At 34.6% G+C, this 18,847-nt stretch overlaps 2 protein-coding genes across 6 annotated transcripts; both read right to left on the bottom strand.

Annotated features, from left to right (window-relative positions):
* Window position 1: 1 nt before the first annotated feature.
* LOC306858970 (uncharacterized protein) lies at window positions 2–7,604 on the bottom strand. 3 transcript variants are annotated; one of them, XM_079399784.1, is made up of 13 exons: window positions 7,308–7,604; window positions 6,816–6,890; window positions 6,234–6,283; window positions 5,964–6,093; window positions 5,666–5,816; window positions 5,455–5,575; window positions 5,249–5,348; window positions 2,934–3,039; window positions 2,021–2,126; window positions 1,757–1,835; window positions 1,335–1,398; window positions 1,038–1,158; window positions 2–961 (listed from the first exon to the last, which is right to left on the bottom strand). In XM_079399784.1, the coding sequence occupies exons 3-13, from the start codon at window positions 6,241–6,243 to the stop codon at window positions 906–908; spliced, it is 1,044 nt and encodes a 347-aa protein (XP_079255910.1). In that variant the 5' UTR covers window positions 6,244–6,283; window positions 6,816–6,890; window positions 7,308–7,604; the 3' UTR covers window positions 2–905. The 3 variants fall into 3 exon arrangements, with proteins under 3 accessions (XP_079255910.1, XP_079255908.1, XP_079255909.1); XM_079399782.1 differs by lacking the exon at window positions 6,816–6,890 and having other exon boundaries at window positions 7,308–7,587; XM_079399783.1 differs by lacking the exon at window positions 6,816–6,890 and having other exon boundaries at window positions 3–961; window positions 1,038–1,235; window positions 7,308–7,587.
* Window positions 7,605–8,107: 503 nt separating this feature from the next.
* LOC306858296 (zinc finger CCCH-type antiviral protein 1-like) lies at window positions 8,108–15,544 on the bottom strand. 3 transcript variants are annotated; one of them, XM_079398748.1, is made up of 10 exons: window positions 15,471–15,544; window positions 14,723–14,829; window positions 14,403–14,518; window positions 12,372–12,516; window positions 12,038–12,173; window positions 10,823–10,934; window positions 10,650–10,734; window positions 10,344–10,452; window positions 9,144–9,249; window positions 8,108–8,961 (listed from the first exon to the last, which is right to left on the bottom strand). In XM_079398748.1, the coding sequence occupies exons 2-10, from the start codon at window positions 14,740–14,742 to the stop codon at window positions 8,906–8,908; spliced, it is 885 nt and encodes a 294-aa protein (XP_079254874.1). In that variant the 5' UTR covers window positions 14,743–14,829; window positions 15,471–15,544; the 3' UTR covers window positions 8,108–8,905. The 3 variants fall into 3 exon arrangements, with proteins under 3 accessions (XP_079254874.1, XP_079254872.1, XP_079254873.1); XM_079398746.1 differs by having other exon boundaries at window positions 14,403–14,574; window positions 15,471–15,530; XM_079398747.1 differs by having other exon boundaries at window positions 14,403–14,571; window positions 15,471–15,528.
* Window positions 15,545–18,847: the final 3,303 nt, after the last annotated feature.

The raw sequence follows: 18,847 nt of genomic DNA, 5'->3' as shown, positions 1-18,847 counted from the left end.
TTGAATATGTATAATTTTACTTTATGAAAAATGTTTCTGAGTAGAAACCAACAGTTCAACGGTCCATAGTTAGCACGTCTTTACTGAGTGGTAACTGAATTTATACAATTCATCAGGCTGACATTGCAAATATTAATTCGTGCATATAATGAAGTCTGTCTAGAAAAGTGCAGGTCATATTTCAAATTTTCTAAACATACATTTGAAAAATAACATTTTACGACATAAAATGGACATTTTCCATAATTTATAATCAGTAAAGTGAAAAAAAATGGTTTATAAACCAAAGTTTTATTAAAAGTTTGATTTAAAAATTAATAAAAAATGTAAATTTGGAAGGGTGTGTTACTGTGCTTCATTGTCATGAAGATAATTTTTTGGACCTGTTCTTCATGAGTCATATTTACTTGTATGCGAAAAATATTTTAGCAAATTTTCAGTTGTTGAATAAAAACCCCCCAAAAAAGCAAAAAAATTAACCTAAATGAAATTGAATGTAGTGAATTGCTATGAGTTCAATTCATAAATCCTTTTTTTTTTTTTTACATTTATAATCAAGACAACTTGTTCAGACATGAATGTTGAAAGCTGTCATAAAACATATTGCACAGGAAAAACAATCTTCAAATCATAATACATGCATTGAAAAGTAAAGATATATAAAGAATTAAAAATATAAATTGTTTCAAGAACATCACCATGAGAACCACTTTTTATGGCAATTAATAAAGCAATATAGGCACATGGGTTAGCATGGACAAAGCAAACATAATTGTGATATTTGGTATCACATTTTCTGAGAATGGCCAGCAGACATTGTGTGAACCGGCGTCCTGAGATCATTCATATAAAGCTACAAGTGAATATTAAAGTAAACATAAAAAGAGGCAGGTGAGGTCTAATTGCTAAAGGCGGCGTACAGATCTCGTGGTGTTAGTGGACAGGTTGGTCTGGGTCATGTCTGCAACAAAACACAAGCGACTTTAACATTTGTACTAAAAAAACGTGTGTTTCTGTTAATCTGTGCATTCACATACCTGAGAAGTCTAGCTCATAGCTGAATCTGCCTGCTCTGAAACTCATTGTCCCAGTGGAGTCCTGCTGGTACTGCGCTTCAATATCTTGACTTGACACACTGCAACATCCCCTAGAACCACCCTACACAAAGACAAAGTCCAGGTTTCTGACGCAGAACGCAAAAGGTGTGACTGACGTAGTGTTTCTGAATAAATCACCTGGATACAGTTATAGAATTAATTCACTAACAAGACAATTTCTGCAACAATCATATAAAATATTAATGTATATAAACAATTTTGTAAGGGTTTATTTACTTTAATATAGTCCTTCCACTGGCCATCCATGTCGTTGAACTGCCAGCGAGCTTGTGACGATGTACTGTGATAAAAGAACAGTATTTATTTTAATGCACACATAACATCAATAATAAAACCAATATTTTATTTTACAGAAGCAATCCATTTTATGACAATATTTGGAGACTTTCTTAACTACAAAATGTATGGAAGCTTATTTCCACCACGGAATACAAATATAAAAATGTAATTGCATATATTGTTTCTATGAAATCCGAGTTTACATCTCTTAATTCTTCTTCCCCAAAATGTTTAAACACCTGACCTGATTGCATACAAACGCAGAATTCTGAGAAAAAAGTCAAAATTGCTAAATAAAAGGTGTTACTAATATGTGTGTGTGTATACACACACACACACACACACACACACATTAATACCTGTTTGTTGGCTGGATTCCACTGGCAGTTCTCCTGACAGCTCTGTTTGTACCATATTTATTGTTCACTTGATACATTCCTGTAAACATGAAGTTGTGACAAAGACTATATAGCCTACACAACAGGTATACAGTAACCTTAACATCAAGTTTTCAACATTTCTCGTCTTATGAGACATTCCCTAGCAGACATTTTAGATAGTTAATAGTACACTGCAGACTTCTACATCTGAATATTTTGTGATTATGTCTTATTGTATCTTACCACTAAAGTAAAGAGTGTAAGAGAATCGTCTGACTGTGAATGAAACTTGGCACTGTGGGTTAAGCTGATACAGCCTCTCGATTTCTGCACTATCCAGCGAACATCCCTGCAGACACACAAAAAAAGTCCAATGCACTGTTTGGTTAAACGTCAAGTTCACATTAAATTGCAGTTGATAGAATAAGTGGAATCGGATGTTTTAAAGGGATAGTTCACCCAGAAATGAAAATTCTGTCATGAATTACTCGCCCTCATGTCGTTCCAAACCTGTAAGACCTTTGTTCCTCTTCAGAACACAAATTAAGATATTTTTGATGAATTCCAAGAGCTCTCTGACCCTCCATATAACCACGATCAATGCACAGAAGCGTAGCAAGGACATCGTTGAAATAATATTGGTCTCCTCCGCTTCACCCTATAGCTCCATTTTGGAGAGCATCACATACATAAAAAACGTATGGTGTTCTGTTTCAGCAGCACCGTACGCAGATATGCTGTTTATTCTTTGATCTGAACGTAAACAACGTATCCACGTACATACCTTGTTTACGTATGTGATACTCTCCAAAATGGAGCTATAGGGTGACGCGGAGGAGAAGAGTTGTTGAATAAAGTGGTTATTTTAGTTTTCTTTGCGCACAAAAAGTATTCTCATAGCTTGATAAAATTCCGGTTGAACCACTGATGTCACATGGACTATTTTAACGATCTTCTTGCTATGTTTTTGAGCCTTGATCGTGTAAGGATCCTTGCTGTCTATGGGAGGGTTAGAGAGCTCTAGGAATGCATCAAAAATATCTTAATTTGTGTTCTGAAGATGAACAAAGGTCTTACAGGTTTGGAACGACACGAGGGTGAGTAATTCATGACAGAATTTTCATTTTTGGGTGAACTATCCCTTTAAATAACTCACTGGTTTCTGGTACTCGGTCCAAATCCCCTCATCACCCATAAACTCCCAGATGTAATGAGAGGAAGAATTTGAAGGGTTTGCCGAGGGAGATGCCAGAGCTGGTAAACTACATGGGATAAAAAGAAAGCAAAGGCTTTGGTGTTTGTTGACAAATACAGTTTTAAAGATATAGGGAATTCTTCATGAAAAATTAGATAAAGGAACTTCTATAAATATTTGATTAAAATATAAATAATTGATAATACAGTTGATTGAACACTTCGTAGATAATACAAATCATTTTATGAAGAATTTATATTTCTACATAATATTGTAAACTGACTTCTTGAAGTGTAAACACTGCGACTATAAATTGTTGCATTACATTTACATAAAAATTATTTTACAGAAAGTTGTATATTGAGTTCCTGAAGAGTAATAATGTTGCTAATAAATTAATACAAAATATGTTTACATGTGTCTTAATTTATGTAATAAAACATTTATAATCAGAAACATTTGTGAAAAGTATAAATACTGTGGTGGTTTAAGAATTTTTTAAATAATTTTTATATAATTGTTACGGTCTGCGACCTTTTGTGCTGTATGTTATTTCCTTTTTGTCTTTTTGCTGTTCTTACACTCATGCTCCTAGGTACCGCCTTCCTTGGATGCTACTGGCCGTCTTTGCTGTCATTCATCATTGGTCAACTATGACGACATGTTTCTCGTGCCAATCACGTTCACGTCAGCGAGAAGAGCAGGAGAGGGTGTGACGCTTTGGGATTGTGATTGTTGTGTGTATCCGCGGAATGTGTGTGTTGCGCACTTTGTTTGGCTCACTTTAGTTGGCGGAATTTCAGAGCTTTAATGGTTTTGGTAATGATCTTGTTAATGTTTTAGTCACAACCTCCGTTGATAATGGTTAGCTTTTGTCAGCTTGTCGCTGGTTTGGAAGACAAGGAAGGAGTGGAAGCGTTTAGTAAGTCACGTGACCTACATACCCGCACGTAGAGATCTGTGACGTATTATCTGTGGCGTTGTATATTTAGTGTAGTTTATGGCGCTTTTGCGTTGAAGCCTTTTTCTTTTATATCTTTACTTTAATAGTTTAGGGTATTTGGGAATTAGTATGTGGGATTCTTTTATTATTTTTATTTTATGATTTAAGCGCCACATTAACTTCCCTTCTTTTCCTTTGTCTTGTTTGTTTAACTACTGATTTCTTGGGAACAATAAACTTTTCTTGAGGTGTAATTTGTGTCACGTGTTCCATTGCCATTTATTTCTTTAATGTCATCTTAATGTTACCACTTTCAAATCCTAGACTAAATTTACATCAGAGACGTAATAATAATTGTTAAATTTAATTTATATAAGAATTGTTTCATGCACTGTAAAAAAAAAAAAAAAGAAAGTTGAGCCAACCAGCTTCAGCAGATTTTTGAGTTATCTCAACTTGTTGTTTTAAGTTTATACAACAAAAAGTTCTCCTACAAAAATAAGTTGAGAGAACGCAAAAATCTGCTGAAGCTGGTTGGCTCAACTTTTTTCTTTTCTTTTTTTTTTGTACGTTGACTTTCTGAAGAGTGTAAACTGTGGCGTTAAGAACTATTCTTGCTCATTCAATTTACAAAAATTATTATGAACAATTTATACATAAATTTGTATGTAGGCTTCCCGTTTTGCTGTAAGAATTTGTAAAATCATTCTAACATAAATGTCAAATTTAGTTTACATAAGAATAGTTTTATGAATGATTTAAGAATAAATTATTAGGTTTGGGTTCTTGAAGACAATAAATAGTGATGCTTTTAGAATTTGAAAAAAAACCCATCTTATATGGATGTTACATTTAATTTTGAAATGAATGGCTTCAAGGGAAAAAAATGACTTTCTGAATACTGTGGAGTTATTAGAATTTCTAAAAAATATTGTTATCTACACTACACACACATTCAATTTACACAAGAATGTTTTACGAACAATTTATACATAATTTCGTAAGGTGACTTCCTGAAGAGTGTAAATACTGTGGCGCTACAAGAATTAAAGCATTTTTACATTTAGCAATGCCACTTATAATTTTTGTACAGAGTATAATTCTGAGAATAGCTTCATACACACACACAATGTGTAGGTTAACTTCTTAAAGAGTGTAAACAGTGTTACGATATGACTTCGTAAAACCATTCTAACATAAATTATTGCTTTCAATGCAATGATTTACATAAGAATGAATTTAAAAACTATTTACACTGTAATTCATTCTGCTGTTTCGTGAATAAAGCCAAACCAGAGGAAATAAATCACAGCTAGACCTAATAAAGCGATACCTGTTTTGATTAGTGCTGTTGTCCATTACTACTTCATTGAATTTTGGCCGCCGTCTCACTTTCTTCAACATGTATGTGGACAGATTGGTTTGAGTCATAGCTACAACATTCCAAAAAACACAAAAACTATTTCTTACACAGTGGTTCTTAATTTCAAGAGAAAATAGCCATGAAGGCATGAAGGTCAGTCTAATTTGTCTACTTACCAGAGAAGTCCACCTTGTAAGTCATGCGTCCTACAGTAAACTGGACTGAGCCTGTTGGGTTTCTGTTGTACTGCTGCTCTATAAAATCACTTTTAATCGAAGATGACCTCCCACCCGATCCCTACCGAAATAAGAGAGAAAACTAAATAAATAGACTATAAATGTGTGTTATATTTGCTGTATATTGGTTTAGTTGGCTAGAAGCACTTACATGAGATCCATATTCGCACCAGCGATGGTTATCTTTGTAGTACCAGCCTATTACTTCTTTCTGGTTAGGAGACAGCAGCGTATTACGCCTTACACTGAAGTCAACAAGGGGTCCGTCGACTGTCATTTCATCAAAGTCAATATAGACAGGCCTGTGCAGTGAATGGAAAAGACAATTTAATATTTAATAATATATTCTTAATTTAACTGCAGTGTATGATGATGATAATAATGCTTAATACTTATTAAAATACTGATAAGATTGAAAAATGTAATGAAATCGTTGAAGACCAACTTACCCCATGTTAAGGTTGATGGTGATCCCATTTGCCCCTGGCTGACAGTAATGGGCTTCAATGACAAAATCATTAAAGATAGAAACCCACTGTTGTCCATTAAAAAGCTGCCACTCGAAGTGATTACCTGAGGCTTTAAATGAATGGATGAATGAAAATGAGCAATTAGTCAATCACTTGGTATGAAAACTACTTTGGGAATGTGAAACCTTTGGGGTTAATTTTGGGTAAAATGAGACCAACAAAAAATGATGAATAAGCCAACAGACATACCTGTTGCCATGTTGTTAGATAATGCTGTTACTTCTCCCTGAAGCGTTTCCCTGAAGTGAGATTTGAAACTTTTATGGTGCTGTTATATAAATATTACTCTTAACATCTCAGCAAAGCAGCATTGGGGAAAGTTATTTTTTAAAAGTAATGCATTACAATATTGCGTTACTCAATAAAAAAGTAACTGCGCTACTTTATTACATTTTATGATAAGTAATGCATTACATTACTTTTGCATTACTTTTTGTTACCCAGGCTGGGCTTGCTTATGTTTTAATAACCCAAAAGTTATATTTTTGTCAAATGTAAAGGCCCTTTCACAATAAAAGCGAAATTACTAAGCCTCAGGCTGAAGAAAGTGCCTCTGCCTTTGCACCTCACCAGTGAATAAATGGGAAAACAATTCAAAAGTAATTCGTTACTTTATTAGTTACTTGAATAAGTAATCCGATTACTAATTCGCGTTAATTGTAATGCGTTACCCCCAACACTGCGCACAGTAGTCTATCTGATCAAACTGAATCAATCTACAATCACACGATTCAAAAAGGTAAATTACTGTTGAATAATTGTGTCACCTACCTAAAGTATAACAGCTGACATCAGATTTAAAGTCATAATTCATAGCTCCTCTTGCTTAAATTCATCTTCACACTTCTAAACAAAGAGACATCATACCTTTGCGTGAACTTGCCTTTATGAAACGTTTCCTGATTCCAGTTTGACTAAAGTGCATTTTTGTAAGATTTTAAACGTTATATCCGATAACGTGTTAAAGTATAAGTAAACTGTATAGGTCCAGCTCAAGCTAAATTAGGCTATACAATCCTCTCGGAAAGGTACAGTGTAAACAGGGTTGACTTATTTACATGAACATGAGAAGCTTTGAGCGCAATGTCATGAAACCATTAAGTGCTTTATAGAAAGAAATGCAATGAGGATATTTCGATAATACACGCTTCAATTAGCAGTTATTTACCTCATAAAGCCACTGACAAAACCATTTCAGCTGTTATTGGACCTGTTCGCCGTGAAATTATTCTGGCAAAACACAAAAATTATTAGTCTACTTACCAAATATAGTTCCTAGACACTGGAAAACCTAAAAAAAAGGTATTTGTCAATAAACTGGTCGAATGTTTTTCTAGGACAGAATGAAGTGCTTCGCAGCTGAGCATCTGACCCAGTTTCGGTTTCTTTTCAGAGTTGACTCGTGATTTCCAAAACAAGCTTCACTACGAATGATCAATGTGAACAAACTGGATGCCTATGCGTTGTAGGAGGTACTTAAAAAAATAAATCAGAGCCTAAAGTGTTAAATTGCTCGTGTTAAATTCCCGTTTTGCTCTTATGTGAATATATTATTGGGTGTGTCTTCAACCTTGGGGCACTTTTATAGCCTATTCTACTACGTAGGTCTATTGGAATGCGTTATAGCTAGCATTTAATATTCTTTTGTGTCAATTGTTCAACAATTATCAGCACACCCAATAGCCGGTTTTAATGTTTTTAGTGTAGGCCCAACTGTTCACCAAAAACAAAACAGTGAACATGCCTGAACTAGGAGATATTGTGGAAGGGGAGGATTCAAGGTTGATTAAGCAGGTTGTAATTTTGTTAGTTACTGAAATTAGCAACATATATATGGCCTATAGTTAATCATTTATATATATATATATATATATATAGAGAGAGAGAGAGAGAGAGAGCGAGAGAGAGCGAGAGAGAGAGAATAACGTAATGTGAGTAAAATTGTGGTTGGAATTCATTAAAATACTCTGTAGAAATGTAATTATTGTTTGAAGGAACTGTTAAATTCTGTGTAAGTTAAATAAGGCCACATTTATCTTTTTTTGTAATTTTATTTATTTTTTCCCCATCAAGTATTACATAAAAAGGCATCCATATGATACTACAGATTATTCATTGCATGTTGTTACTTCTAAGTAAACAGTTCAGTTTGTAATTAAAACTCAGTAAAAATAGGTTCATCCAAACTTTTATCAATTTATTTGATGCAACATTGATTGATTGTGCATTTTGCAAATTATGTAAACATGCTGCACTGTATATTGGATAATATTGTAGAGTGTATTGCACATTGCTCAATATTCACACAATATTACCGTGTATATCCCTGATTTTTTTTTTTTAATCCTTTGAGCACCTCTCTGAATATTTAAATGCTAGAGATGGAAAATGAAACCGTCCAGCTGGAAAAACGTTCACAAACAGTCTGTTAACATTGGTTCTCAGGCAGTTTCCAACAGGCACTTAATTGTAAAATTAAGCAGTATAATGTTTATGGCACATTGGCTAGTAAGAGTAATTATAGAATAACCAAAAGTGATAGCATTTTAAAATATATAATTCTTAAAAAAAAAAAAAAAAAAAAAACGCTTCAGGTTTCTTCAGACACGCTTCTCATCAAGTTGATAAGCAGCTTAACTTAAATCTTTCATGTTACCTTAACATTTGTCAAAATACCTGAATAAAGTCTTTGGGTTTCCATTTTTCAGTCATTTTACCAAATACTACAATAATTCCAGATGATTAAACATTCAAAATCACATAACGTTTGGTTTACTTCAACCCCAAATTCAACTCTTATTTGCTCGTTTCTCGAGTACCACACAACATCTTCTGCAAGACCTCGAGCATCCTTATTACTTTCACACACGCCTGATCTTGCGTTCGGCCTTTGTTCTCTGGTTAACTTGACTCATCTCTGAAAAGAAAGAGACAAAACAGCATCTTTTATCATATTCAAATCACTTTCATAATCTCATCTTGACTCGAGCTTTAAAATGCGTCGAGTCATGTTCATTAACCCAAAGATCATGTGGCACCTTATATTAGAGACTGGAGACATTTGATACATTTTGCAATCTTTCAAATATTTTTTCATACTTGCAAAATCCAGAGTGTAATTTTCACCCTTCACGGTGAAATTCATGGTTGTTTGGTTTTGTTGGTAACACTTCTCAATGTCAGTACTTGAGACTGAACAACCTCCCTGTTGAAAAACAATATCAAGATCAGTGGCAATGATTGGAATCTCTCTGTGGCCATAAATACAGTAGTCAGTGTCATGAATTAAGGGATAATGCACATTCAGTCCATAATTATCACAAACTAAATCCTTACAGGGTGATCAGGTTTGGTATTGTATCTCCCTGAAGGCTTTATATTACAGTAATTACCGGTTGAATGTACACTATCCCGATTATTACACTGCCATCAAGTTACATGGTCATGGAAAACTGCAGTTCAAATTTCCATACATAACGCTTGATGCATAATATTTGTATTTTGTAACAATTATTGCCTTTTTTTAATTGTACGCCATCTTTACAATTCAAAAGAGAATAAATTATTGCTTCCTCATTTCAAAAGACGTCACTGATTAAACGTTAAAAATCACTCTACCTAGCAGCATGAACAATAACAATATTATATTACTTTACATATTCATCTGCAAGCCAAATTACTACAATGAGATAAATATTTACTTCCTTATTGTTTAATGGTTTTAACTGTTCTGCCGAAAAGAGAAAAACCAGCCTAACCTGGTTTTAGCATCACAGAGATTCTATTAGTTTTTATTTTTAATTTGACTTTTTTCTACTTTTTGTCATTTTAATTTTAAAGTTTTAGTAATTTTGTTGTGCGGTTTTTTTTTTTTTTTTTGAAAAATCACATTTAATTTCAGGTTTGGTTTTAGCTATTTTAGTCAATCAAGTTGAACTAAAATTAAGATTTAATTAAAACCCCAAAACCCTGCTTGGTCTAACTGAGACCATCTTAAACCAGTTTTTCCAAAAAATATTACTGAAGCCCTTTGGAGTTTTCACTACTTTCACTAAAATGATCTCTAACTTGCTTTTTGAAAAACAGACAAAGGTGATAAGAGTCACAAAAATAGCACAAGTATACTGCTATCAATAATGATCAAATAGTGTACAATTTGACAGACATTATATAAAATATGACTAGAATCAACTACTGTAGAGAGCTGTTAAGAGTTGAAATTACTGTACATATGTACAGTAAATATGCAAAGCTCTCATTAACATGTCCAAAAAAGACTTGTTTGTAACAAAGTTTTACCGTGTTCTTGAAGGTGTACCACTGATTGCTCCCTTTAAACTGCCACTTTGGAGTTGTATTTGTTGAAGGGCTCAAAATGTTTTTTATTTGGGAAGTGATTCCAAGCAATCTGTTCAGTGAACACATTACACATTTAGAAGTGCTGGTTATGTGTACTTACATACCCATCTGAGAAGATCTACAAAGTATATGACCCCAGTGTATTTACAATACACACATATGCATTTTATTCAATCCAAATTAGATCTAATCTTCATAAGATAAAAAGGAAAACATAAATCTGTTCAGTAAGCTCTTCATATTTACTTTCCACTTTGAGATGATGGTTCATATTTAGGGCGGCGTCTAACATGCCTCTTACGGCCTGTTGATAAATTTCTCTGACACATTTCTGGAAACACAAAAGACACTTATGATTGTGATCGTTCCTGTTTATGGAAAGGTATTTGAAGGAAATGTGTGTGGGAGAATACAAAAACCTTTAAAGCTAATCTCGTACTGGGTAGAGTCAATAGTGAACTTGACTGAACCACGGAGGTTGTTTTGATATGCCGTCTCCAGTTCTGAGCTCTGAATTGGACTGGCTTTGCCCTATAGACACAGATACAATCAATAGATAGTTATTAAATATAAAAATCAAACTCCATGCATAATATCACTTACAGTCAAACCAAAAATAATTCAGACACCAGATATAGTGTTTGGGTGCAGTACACTATAGTTAATTTATGTAAGTGAGGATAACAAAAAGCAAACAGTGACATATTATAGCCAGAGATTCTTCATACAGTGGACTACCAGTAAAAGTGATAAAAAATTGGGACCAAAAATTCAGACACTTTGACCTGACCATGTTTTTCTTTAATTGCCAATGCAACTTTTTACTCCACAGAATGAACAAATTTAAGCATTGCTTTGAAAATGGTTGACCTAAATTGGTATTGTGTACTTAACAGCTGGCAGCTATTCGACCAAATTCATTATATACCCTTCTATCAAAGTTATCTGACATTATCAAGATGAGTTTGTTCTGACACAGTTTGAGTATTTTATTACCATTTTCTAAACCATAGCGAATAAACTGATGTGAGAAGTGCTGAAGGTTTCCGAATAAATTGGTTTGACTGTATATTATCCATATAACTTTAAACTGTAAGATACAGTTTCACCCCCCAGCAACAGATACTCATGTAAAAACAACTGCAACTTTTTTGAAAATTGCATCAAAACTGTCTTGGAAACTTTATAATCTATAAATTTAAGTCATTTATAAACATAGTTTTTTTGTTTTTGTCCCAGACTCGAATATACCCAATATAAATGATCCTTTAGAAAAATCCACCATATTCTGCATAAAATGATGAACACAAAAATATGGAAATAGTTATTTATATAACTCATTTGGTAGTTTTAATGTGGACATTTCAAAGCCAAAAAATTGATGTACTTAGGATGCATAAACTGATAACTAACATTTAGCCAGATAAAGCAGTCTGCCATGTTATTCCAAAGTACAACACTTATTACCATTACCGTCATTTCCACCACTTTTGTTTTTGAAAAATTATGGTTCAGACAAAATGAGTAAAATTTCTCCTGTGAAATCATGCATATCCCACTTGGATATTTTTAGTGGATGAATTAAATGAAAAGGAGGCTGTCCAGTCCACAGGTCATATTTATGTGAAACTCACCTTGTCTCCATACTGACACCAGCTGTGGTCAGCTCTGTAATACCACAGCCATTCGGTGTCCTTTGAGCTCATACGGCGCACTTTAATGTTCGTTTTCCGAAGAACTCTCATTTTAGTGAAATCAATCGATATAGCCCTATAATACAAATGAGAAAAAAAATTATTCCTTTAAAATTACAGCAGCTGTAATAATTTTTTTCAAGCACATAGTAACAGAGTAGGAGTTTTATGGCATGTTATAGTGTACAGGAATGAAATGTGGGGAAAAAATGACAGATTATTAATTTGAGGTGACCAATTAATCTTTAAAAATCTTTAATTTTTTTGCACATACCCAGCTTGGGTGTTATAGATCTTGATTCCTTTAGTGTTGGGGAGTGAATACTGGGCTTCTAGAATGTGATCATTGGAAATGTTCTCCCAGCCACTTCCAAAATTCAGCTGCCATCTGTAGGGCCCGTCAAATTCTTCACTAGTCTCTATATGGGATTAAAACAAAATATATAAAATGATTAGTGAGGCAGATTAATTGATTCAACAATCAAACAATCTGCAATAAAATACAAGGGTATAAAGTATGAGTGATTGTACTCCATTACTAATACTTAATTATACAATAGTTCTCAAATATGATTGGTCATGCAATCTATCCATCCCTTCTATACACATATTCTAGATTCATTAGAGCTTTCAGCTCATGAAAGTCAAAAATCCAGCATCTCAAAATATTAGAACATTTCCTAAAATCAATCAAAAAAAGGATTAGCGAAACAGAAAAGTTCAAGTTCTTTAAAGCATGTTCATTTATGCACTCAATACTGGGTTGGGGCTCCTTTAGCACAAATGACAGCATAAGTGAGGTGTGGCATGGAAGTGATCAGCCTGTGGCACTGCTGAGGTACTACTGAGCCTTATATATAAAAATAATGCACTTGTCTCCATTGTTGGATCGACTTTCTCATCTTTCTCTTGAAAATATCTCCGATTCCATAATGGGTTCAGGTCAGGCATGTTGGCTAGCCAATCAAGCACATTAATATCATGGTAAGCAAATCACTTGGAAGTGGGTTTGGCACTGTGGGCAGGTGCTAAATTCCTGCTGGGAAAGGAAATCAGCTTGTCAGCAGATGGAAGCATAAAGTGCTCCAAAATCTCCTGGTAGGTGGCTGCATTGACTTTGGACTTGATAAAAAACAATTGACCAACACCAGCGGCACCCCAAATCATCACTGACTTCGGAAACGTCACACTGGACTTCAAGCAGCTTGGATTCTGTGCCTCTCCAGTCTTCCTCCAGAGTCCAGACCTTGATTTCCAAATGAAATTCAAAATGTACTTTTAGGAATTTGGACCACAGTTCTTTTTCTCTTTAACCCAGGTAAGATGCTTCTGAATGGCTCAAGAAAAACAAAATTAAGTTTTTTTTTTGAGTGGCCAAATCAAAGTCCGGACTTAAATCTGATTGAGATGCTGTGGCATGACCTTAAACGGTCCATTCAAGCTCGAAAACCTTCCAACGTGGGCAAATTGAAACAATTCTGCAAAGAAGAGTGGGCCAAAATTCCTCCACACCAATGTGAAAGACTCATTGCTAGTTATCACAAATGCTTGATTGCAGTTGTTGCAGCAAAGGGTGGCACCACCAGTTGTTAGATTTAGGAGGCTTTTTTCCCCACATAGGGCCAGGCAGGTTTAGACAGCTTTTTTCCCTTAATAAATGAAATTATTATTTCAAAACTGCATTTTGTATTTACTCTGGTTATCTTTGTGTAATATTAAAATTAGTTTGATCTGAATTACTCAAGTGTGACATATGCAAAAAATAAAAAAGGGGCAAAAACACACCACTGTATATAAAAATGTATATATAATAATCTTGTGCATACCATGCATACTGCAGAATTATTAGGCAAGTTGATATTCTGGTCTTGTTTTCTCCAAGAACATTTTACCAATTCCAAACCACATCAATTTTATCTGTAAAAGAAAACCTGCTTAATAATTCTGCACACCTGAAATAAGGAGTTTGACTTTCAGCCTTCATGAACAGTTATATATCACTTATAAATGATTAAATACAAAATCAATTGTAGTTAAGATTGATGTGGTTTGGAATTGGTAAAATGTTCTTGGAGAAAAAAAAAAAAAAAAAAAAAGACCAGAATATCAACTTGCCTAATAATTCTGCACACACTGTGTATGCATGCATGCATGTATAATTACATATGTAAATGTTTTTTAAGTTTAAGATCAAGTATGTTTTGTGAAAGATATATACACTTTCATTTTTTTATTGAGTATTGTTGATAGAGTTCATTTTAACATGTAGAATTTATCATAATTTTACACCCCTATACACACATACCTTCAGATGAGGGTCTGCCCTGTCCTGACGATGAACTCTGACTGTTGTGGTTGAGACGACACCCAGCACCAAACTTGCACGAACCCTTCAGGAAGTCCTTGCATATGTGCTCATTCCTACACTTGTCCCCAAAACGGCAGCGACCACGATTGTAATGCATACAAACATTCTGCTTTAACACAAAGCATCATAATTATTCATATTTATTCACCTATTAAGCTCCAGCTGCATTCACATTCAATAATGTGGTTCTTACTAATCATCTTTTGGAACGGTGACACCGTCATCTGCTTTCCTTTGAAAGGTCTTAAGAGATGTACCTTGCTAGATGTTTGTGCATCTTCTTCAGTATCAGATCCAGATCCAGAATCACTGGCTTCCTCAAAGTCTGTGTCGCTGTCACTGTACTCTGGGGGACTGCCTTCACCTAGGAAGAAACAAATTCTCATAATTTATACAATTTGGAGAAGGTGAAACCTACACAGTTTTGAGTAAAGGTCCTTTCCTTGTACACAGAGTCCGAAATTAAATTAAATACAACCTCACATTGTCAATCACTTTTACACACTGCCTTCCAAACTTTCGTCCGTCATAATAATAATAAACAAATCGGATCAGGTTCGATTTTCGCATCCGTAGTAAGCATTTTGATAGGAAAGGATGACATATGAAAAGTTCGGACTCAGTGTGCAATGAATGGAGCGACTGATCAACTTTAAAAGGGTTTAAATACAACAGGGCGCTGGTTCCCATTGTGACAACATGCCCCCGTATTTCTTTAAGACTGACTTCGAGAAACAAACATACCCCGTGAAATATTCACTGTAGTAAAACGTTTGACAAATGGGCTCGACTGGTTTTTAGAAAATTAATATTTAGAAAAGATGACACATTAACCGAGAGAGTGTTATCGAAACCACAGAAAAAGTGTAAAATCACCGCGATAGACCACTTGAGATTGATACATTGCTGAAAATACGGTCTTCTCTAGATTAAGTAGACAACTTGCATTGGGTTTTATGAAATTGTGTTTATTTGATAACGGAATATAGCCTATATGAAACTCACCCGAATCCGCTTGATAATTAGAAGCCATATTCTTAAATGGCACACGACCTACATTCTTTCGGTTTCATTTTCTCATAAACATAACTGCATTTGCTCGTAGCCTATAGGCCAACTACATTGTTTTGACGAATTAGTGTATTGTTTCACAAGGCATTTAGTCCACATTGAAGAAATAATAATAAAAAGTAACTTAAAATGAAAAAGAAAAGAAAAGAAAATAAAATAGTTTGTTTACTTCTAGTCTTTGCACTGGGGCCACCAGCAGGTCAGAATGCGCATTTAAATAATGTTTTAAGTTCGGGAGGAGCACGATCAAATAATCAACCGATTTGGCACAGGTACAACTCGTTTAGCTAACCATCACAATAGCCTACTTACCGCTGTCCTACAACAGTTTTCCAGCATTCTCACTCCTCGTCTATTTTCATCCCTAGGGATATGGGAGTTCTAGGACAGCACGCCAAACTATGCTTATTATTTGCTCAGATTAGATGTAAGGGTGAACTGTGAAATAAGCAAAATTGAGATGAGTGGGAATGCAAGTGATATTTTTGTCATGATTTGTTTAAAAACATTTTATGACATGAATAACGTTTTCTGTAAACAATTGAAATACTTAAAAGCATAGATAAAATACATATATAAAATGTATATATATAAAATACATAGGTGCATCTCAACAAATTATAATATCGTGAAAAATAATTTTTTTCTTGTAACATTTCAAAAAGTGAAACTTTCATAAATTTTAGATTCATTACATATAAAGTAAACATTTCAAAAGTTTTTTTGTTTGTTTTAACTTTGTTTTGAGTTTACAGCTCATGAAAGTCAAAAATCCAGCATCTCAAAATATTAGAATATTTCCTAATATCAATCAAAAAAGGATTAGCAAAACAGAAAAGTTCAAGTTCTTTAAAGTATGTTCATTTATGTGCTCAATACTGGGTTGGGGCTCCTTTAGCACAAATGACAGCATAAGTGAGGTGTGGCATGGAAGCGATCAGCCTGTGGCACTGCTGAGGTACTACTGAGCCTTATACAGGTGCTGGTCATAAAATTAGAATATCATGAAAAAGTTGATTTATTTCAGTAATACCATTCAAAAAGTGAAACTTGTATATTAGATTCATTCATTACACACAGACTGATTTCAAATGTTTATTCCCTTTAATTTTGATGATTATAACTGACAACAAATGAAAGTCCCAAATTCAGTATCTCAGAAAATTAGATTATCAATTAAGACCAATGCAAAAAAAATGATTTTTAGAAATGTTGGCCAACTGAAAAGTATGAGCATGTACAGCACTCAATATTTAGTTGGGGCTCCTTTGGCCTGGATTACTGCAGCAATGCGGCGTGGCATGGAGTCGATCAGTCTGTGGCACTGCTCAGGTGTTATGGGAGCCCATGTTGCTCTGATAGTGGCCTTCAGCTCTTCTGAATTGTTGGGTCTGGCGTATTGCATCTTCCTCTTCACAATACCCCATAGGTTTTCTATGGGGTTAAGGTCAGGCGAGTTTGCTGGCCAATCAAGAACAGGGATACCATGGTCCTTAAACCAGGTACTGGTAGCTTTGGCAGTGTGTGCAGGTGCCAAGTCCTGTTGGAAAATGAAATCTGCATCTCCATAAAGTTGGTCAGCAGCAGGAAGTGTTCTAAAACCTCCTGGTAGACGGCTGCGTTGACCTTGGACCTCAGAAAACACAATGGACCAACACCAGCAGATGACATGGCACCCCAAACCATCAATGCAATGACTGTGGAAACTTTACACTGGACCTCAAGCAACGTGGATTATGTGCCTCTCCTCTCTTCCTCCAGACTCTGGAACCTTGATTTCCAAAGGAAATGCAAAATTTACTTTCATCAGAGAACATAACTTTGGACCACTCAGCAGCAGTCCAGTCAAGACGCTTCTGACGCGGTCTCTTGTTCAAGAGTGGCTTGACACAAGGAATACGACAGCTGAAACCCATGTCTTGCATACGTCTGTGCGTGGTGCTTCTTGAAGCACTGACTCCAGCTGCAGTCCACTCTTTGTGAATCTCCCCCACATTTTTTGAATGGGTTTTGTTTCACAATCCTCTCCAGGGTGTGCTTATCCCTATTGCTTGTACACTTTTTTTCTACCACCTTCACCTCTCTATTAATGTGCTTGGACACAGAGCTCTGTGAACAGCCAGCCTCTTTAGCTATGACCTTTTGTGTCTTGCCCTCCTTGTGCAAGGTGTCAATGGTCGTCTTTTGGACAACTGTCAAGTCAGCAGTCTTCCCCATGATTGTGCAGCCTACAGAACTAGACTGAGAGACCATTTAAAGGCTTTTGCAGGTGTTTTGAGTTAATTAGCTGATTAGAGTGTGGCACCAGGTGTCTTCAATATTGAACATTTTCACAATATTCTAATTTTCTGAGAATACTGAATTTGGGACTTTCATTAGTTGTCAGTTATAATCATCAAAATTAAAGGAAATAAACCTTTGAAATATATCAGTCTGTGTGTAATGAATGAATCTAATATACAAGTTTCACTTTTTGAATGGTATTACTGAAATAAATCAACTTTTTCATGAATTTTTGAAAAATTTTATGACCAGCACCTGTAAGTTTTAGACAGGAAAAAGAAAGAACTTAGAGAGAATCAATAAATTATGACAAATTGATTGCTATTTTATGAATAACATGTAATACGTGCATTCAAGTGTTTTTTACGTAGTAGGCTATAATCTAATAACAAGTAATTATATTTTTGGAATCTGATTATGTAATCTAGATTACATAATCAGTTACAACCAGCACTGATGTAGGCCTATTACATTACCCTAGTAAAAAAAAAATTACATTTATATATTGTGTTGAATATGTCTCTAAGCATATCTTGAATAACATTATTAAACAGCCTTGCTCCTAGTACGTTTTAAGGGAAAAAAAACTTTTTAAATTCAGTTTATTTACTTATTTTATTATTATTATTTATTTATTTTTTAATTTTGTCGAATGTTTCTGAGATGCATTGTTTGGCTGTGGCCTAAATTGTTTGGAAAATATTTTAATTAACGGAGCAAAATTAGACAAAGTAACTGGGAATATTGTGTATAAAACATTTTAATAAATAATAAATTGTAATTAATACATGGGAATATAAATAATAAAACTACTCCACGTACTTCTTCAACTGACCACTAGATGACAGCAGTAGTAACAATAAAACGCCCATCTTCCCTTCATTTTTCAAGTGCCACAACTCTTCATTCCATCAGGCATACATTTGAAATTCAAACCATGTTGTTAATGTCACTTCCCGTTGACTTTAGTCGCATCACGCACCTGCAGCGCTTTTGTGAAAAGAGAAAAACAGAAATTAAGTCTATAA

This window comes from Barbus barbus (genome assembly GCF_936440315.1).
Source record: "Barbus barbus genome assembly, chromosome: 39".
Classification (NCBI taxonomy): Eukaryota; Metazoa; Chordata; class Actinopteri; order Cypriniformes; family Cyprinidae; genus Barbus; species Barbus barbus.
This window is presented reverse-complemented; position numbering and strand designations above follow the sequence as displayed.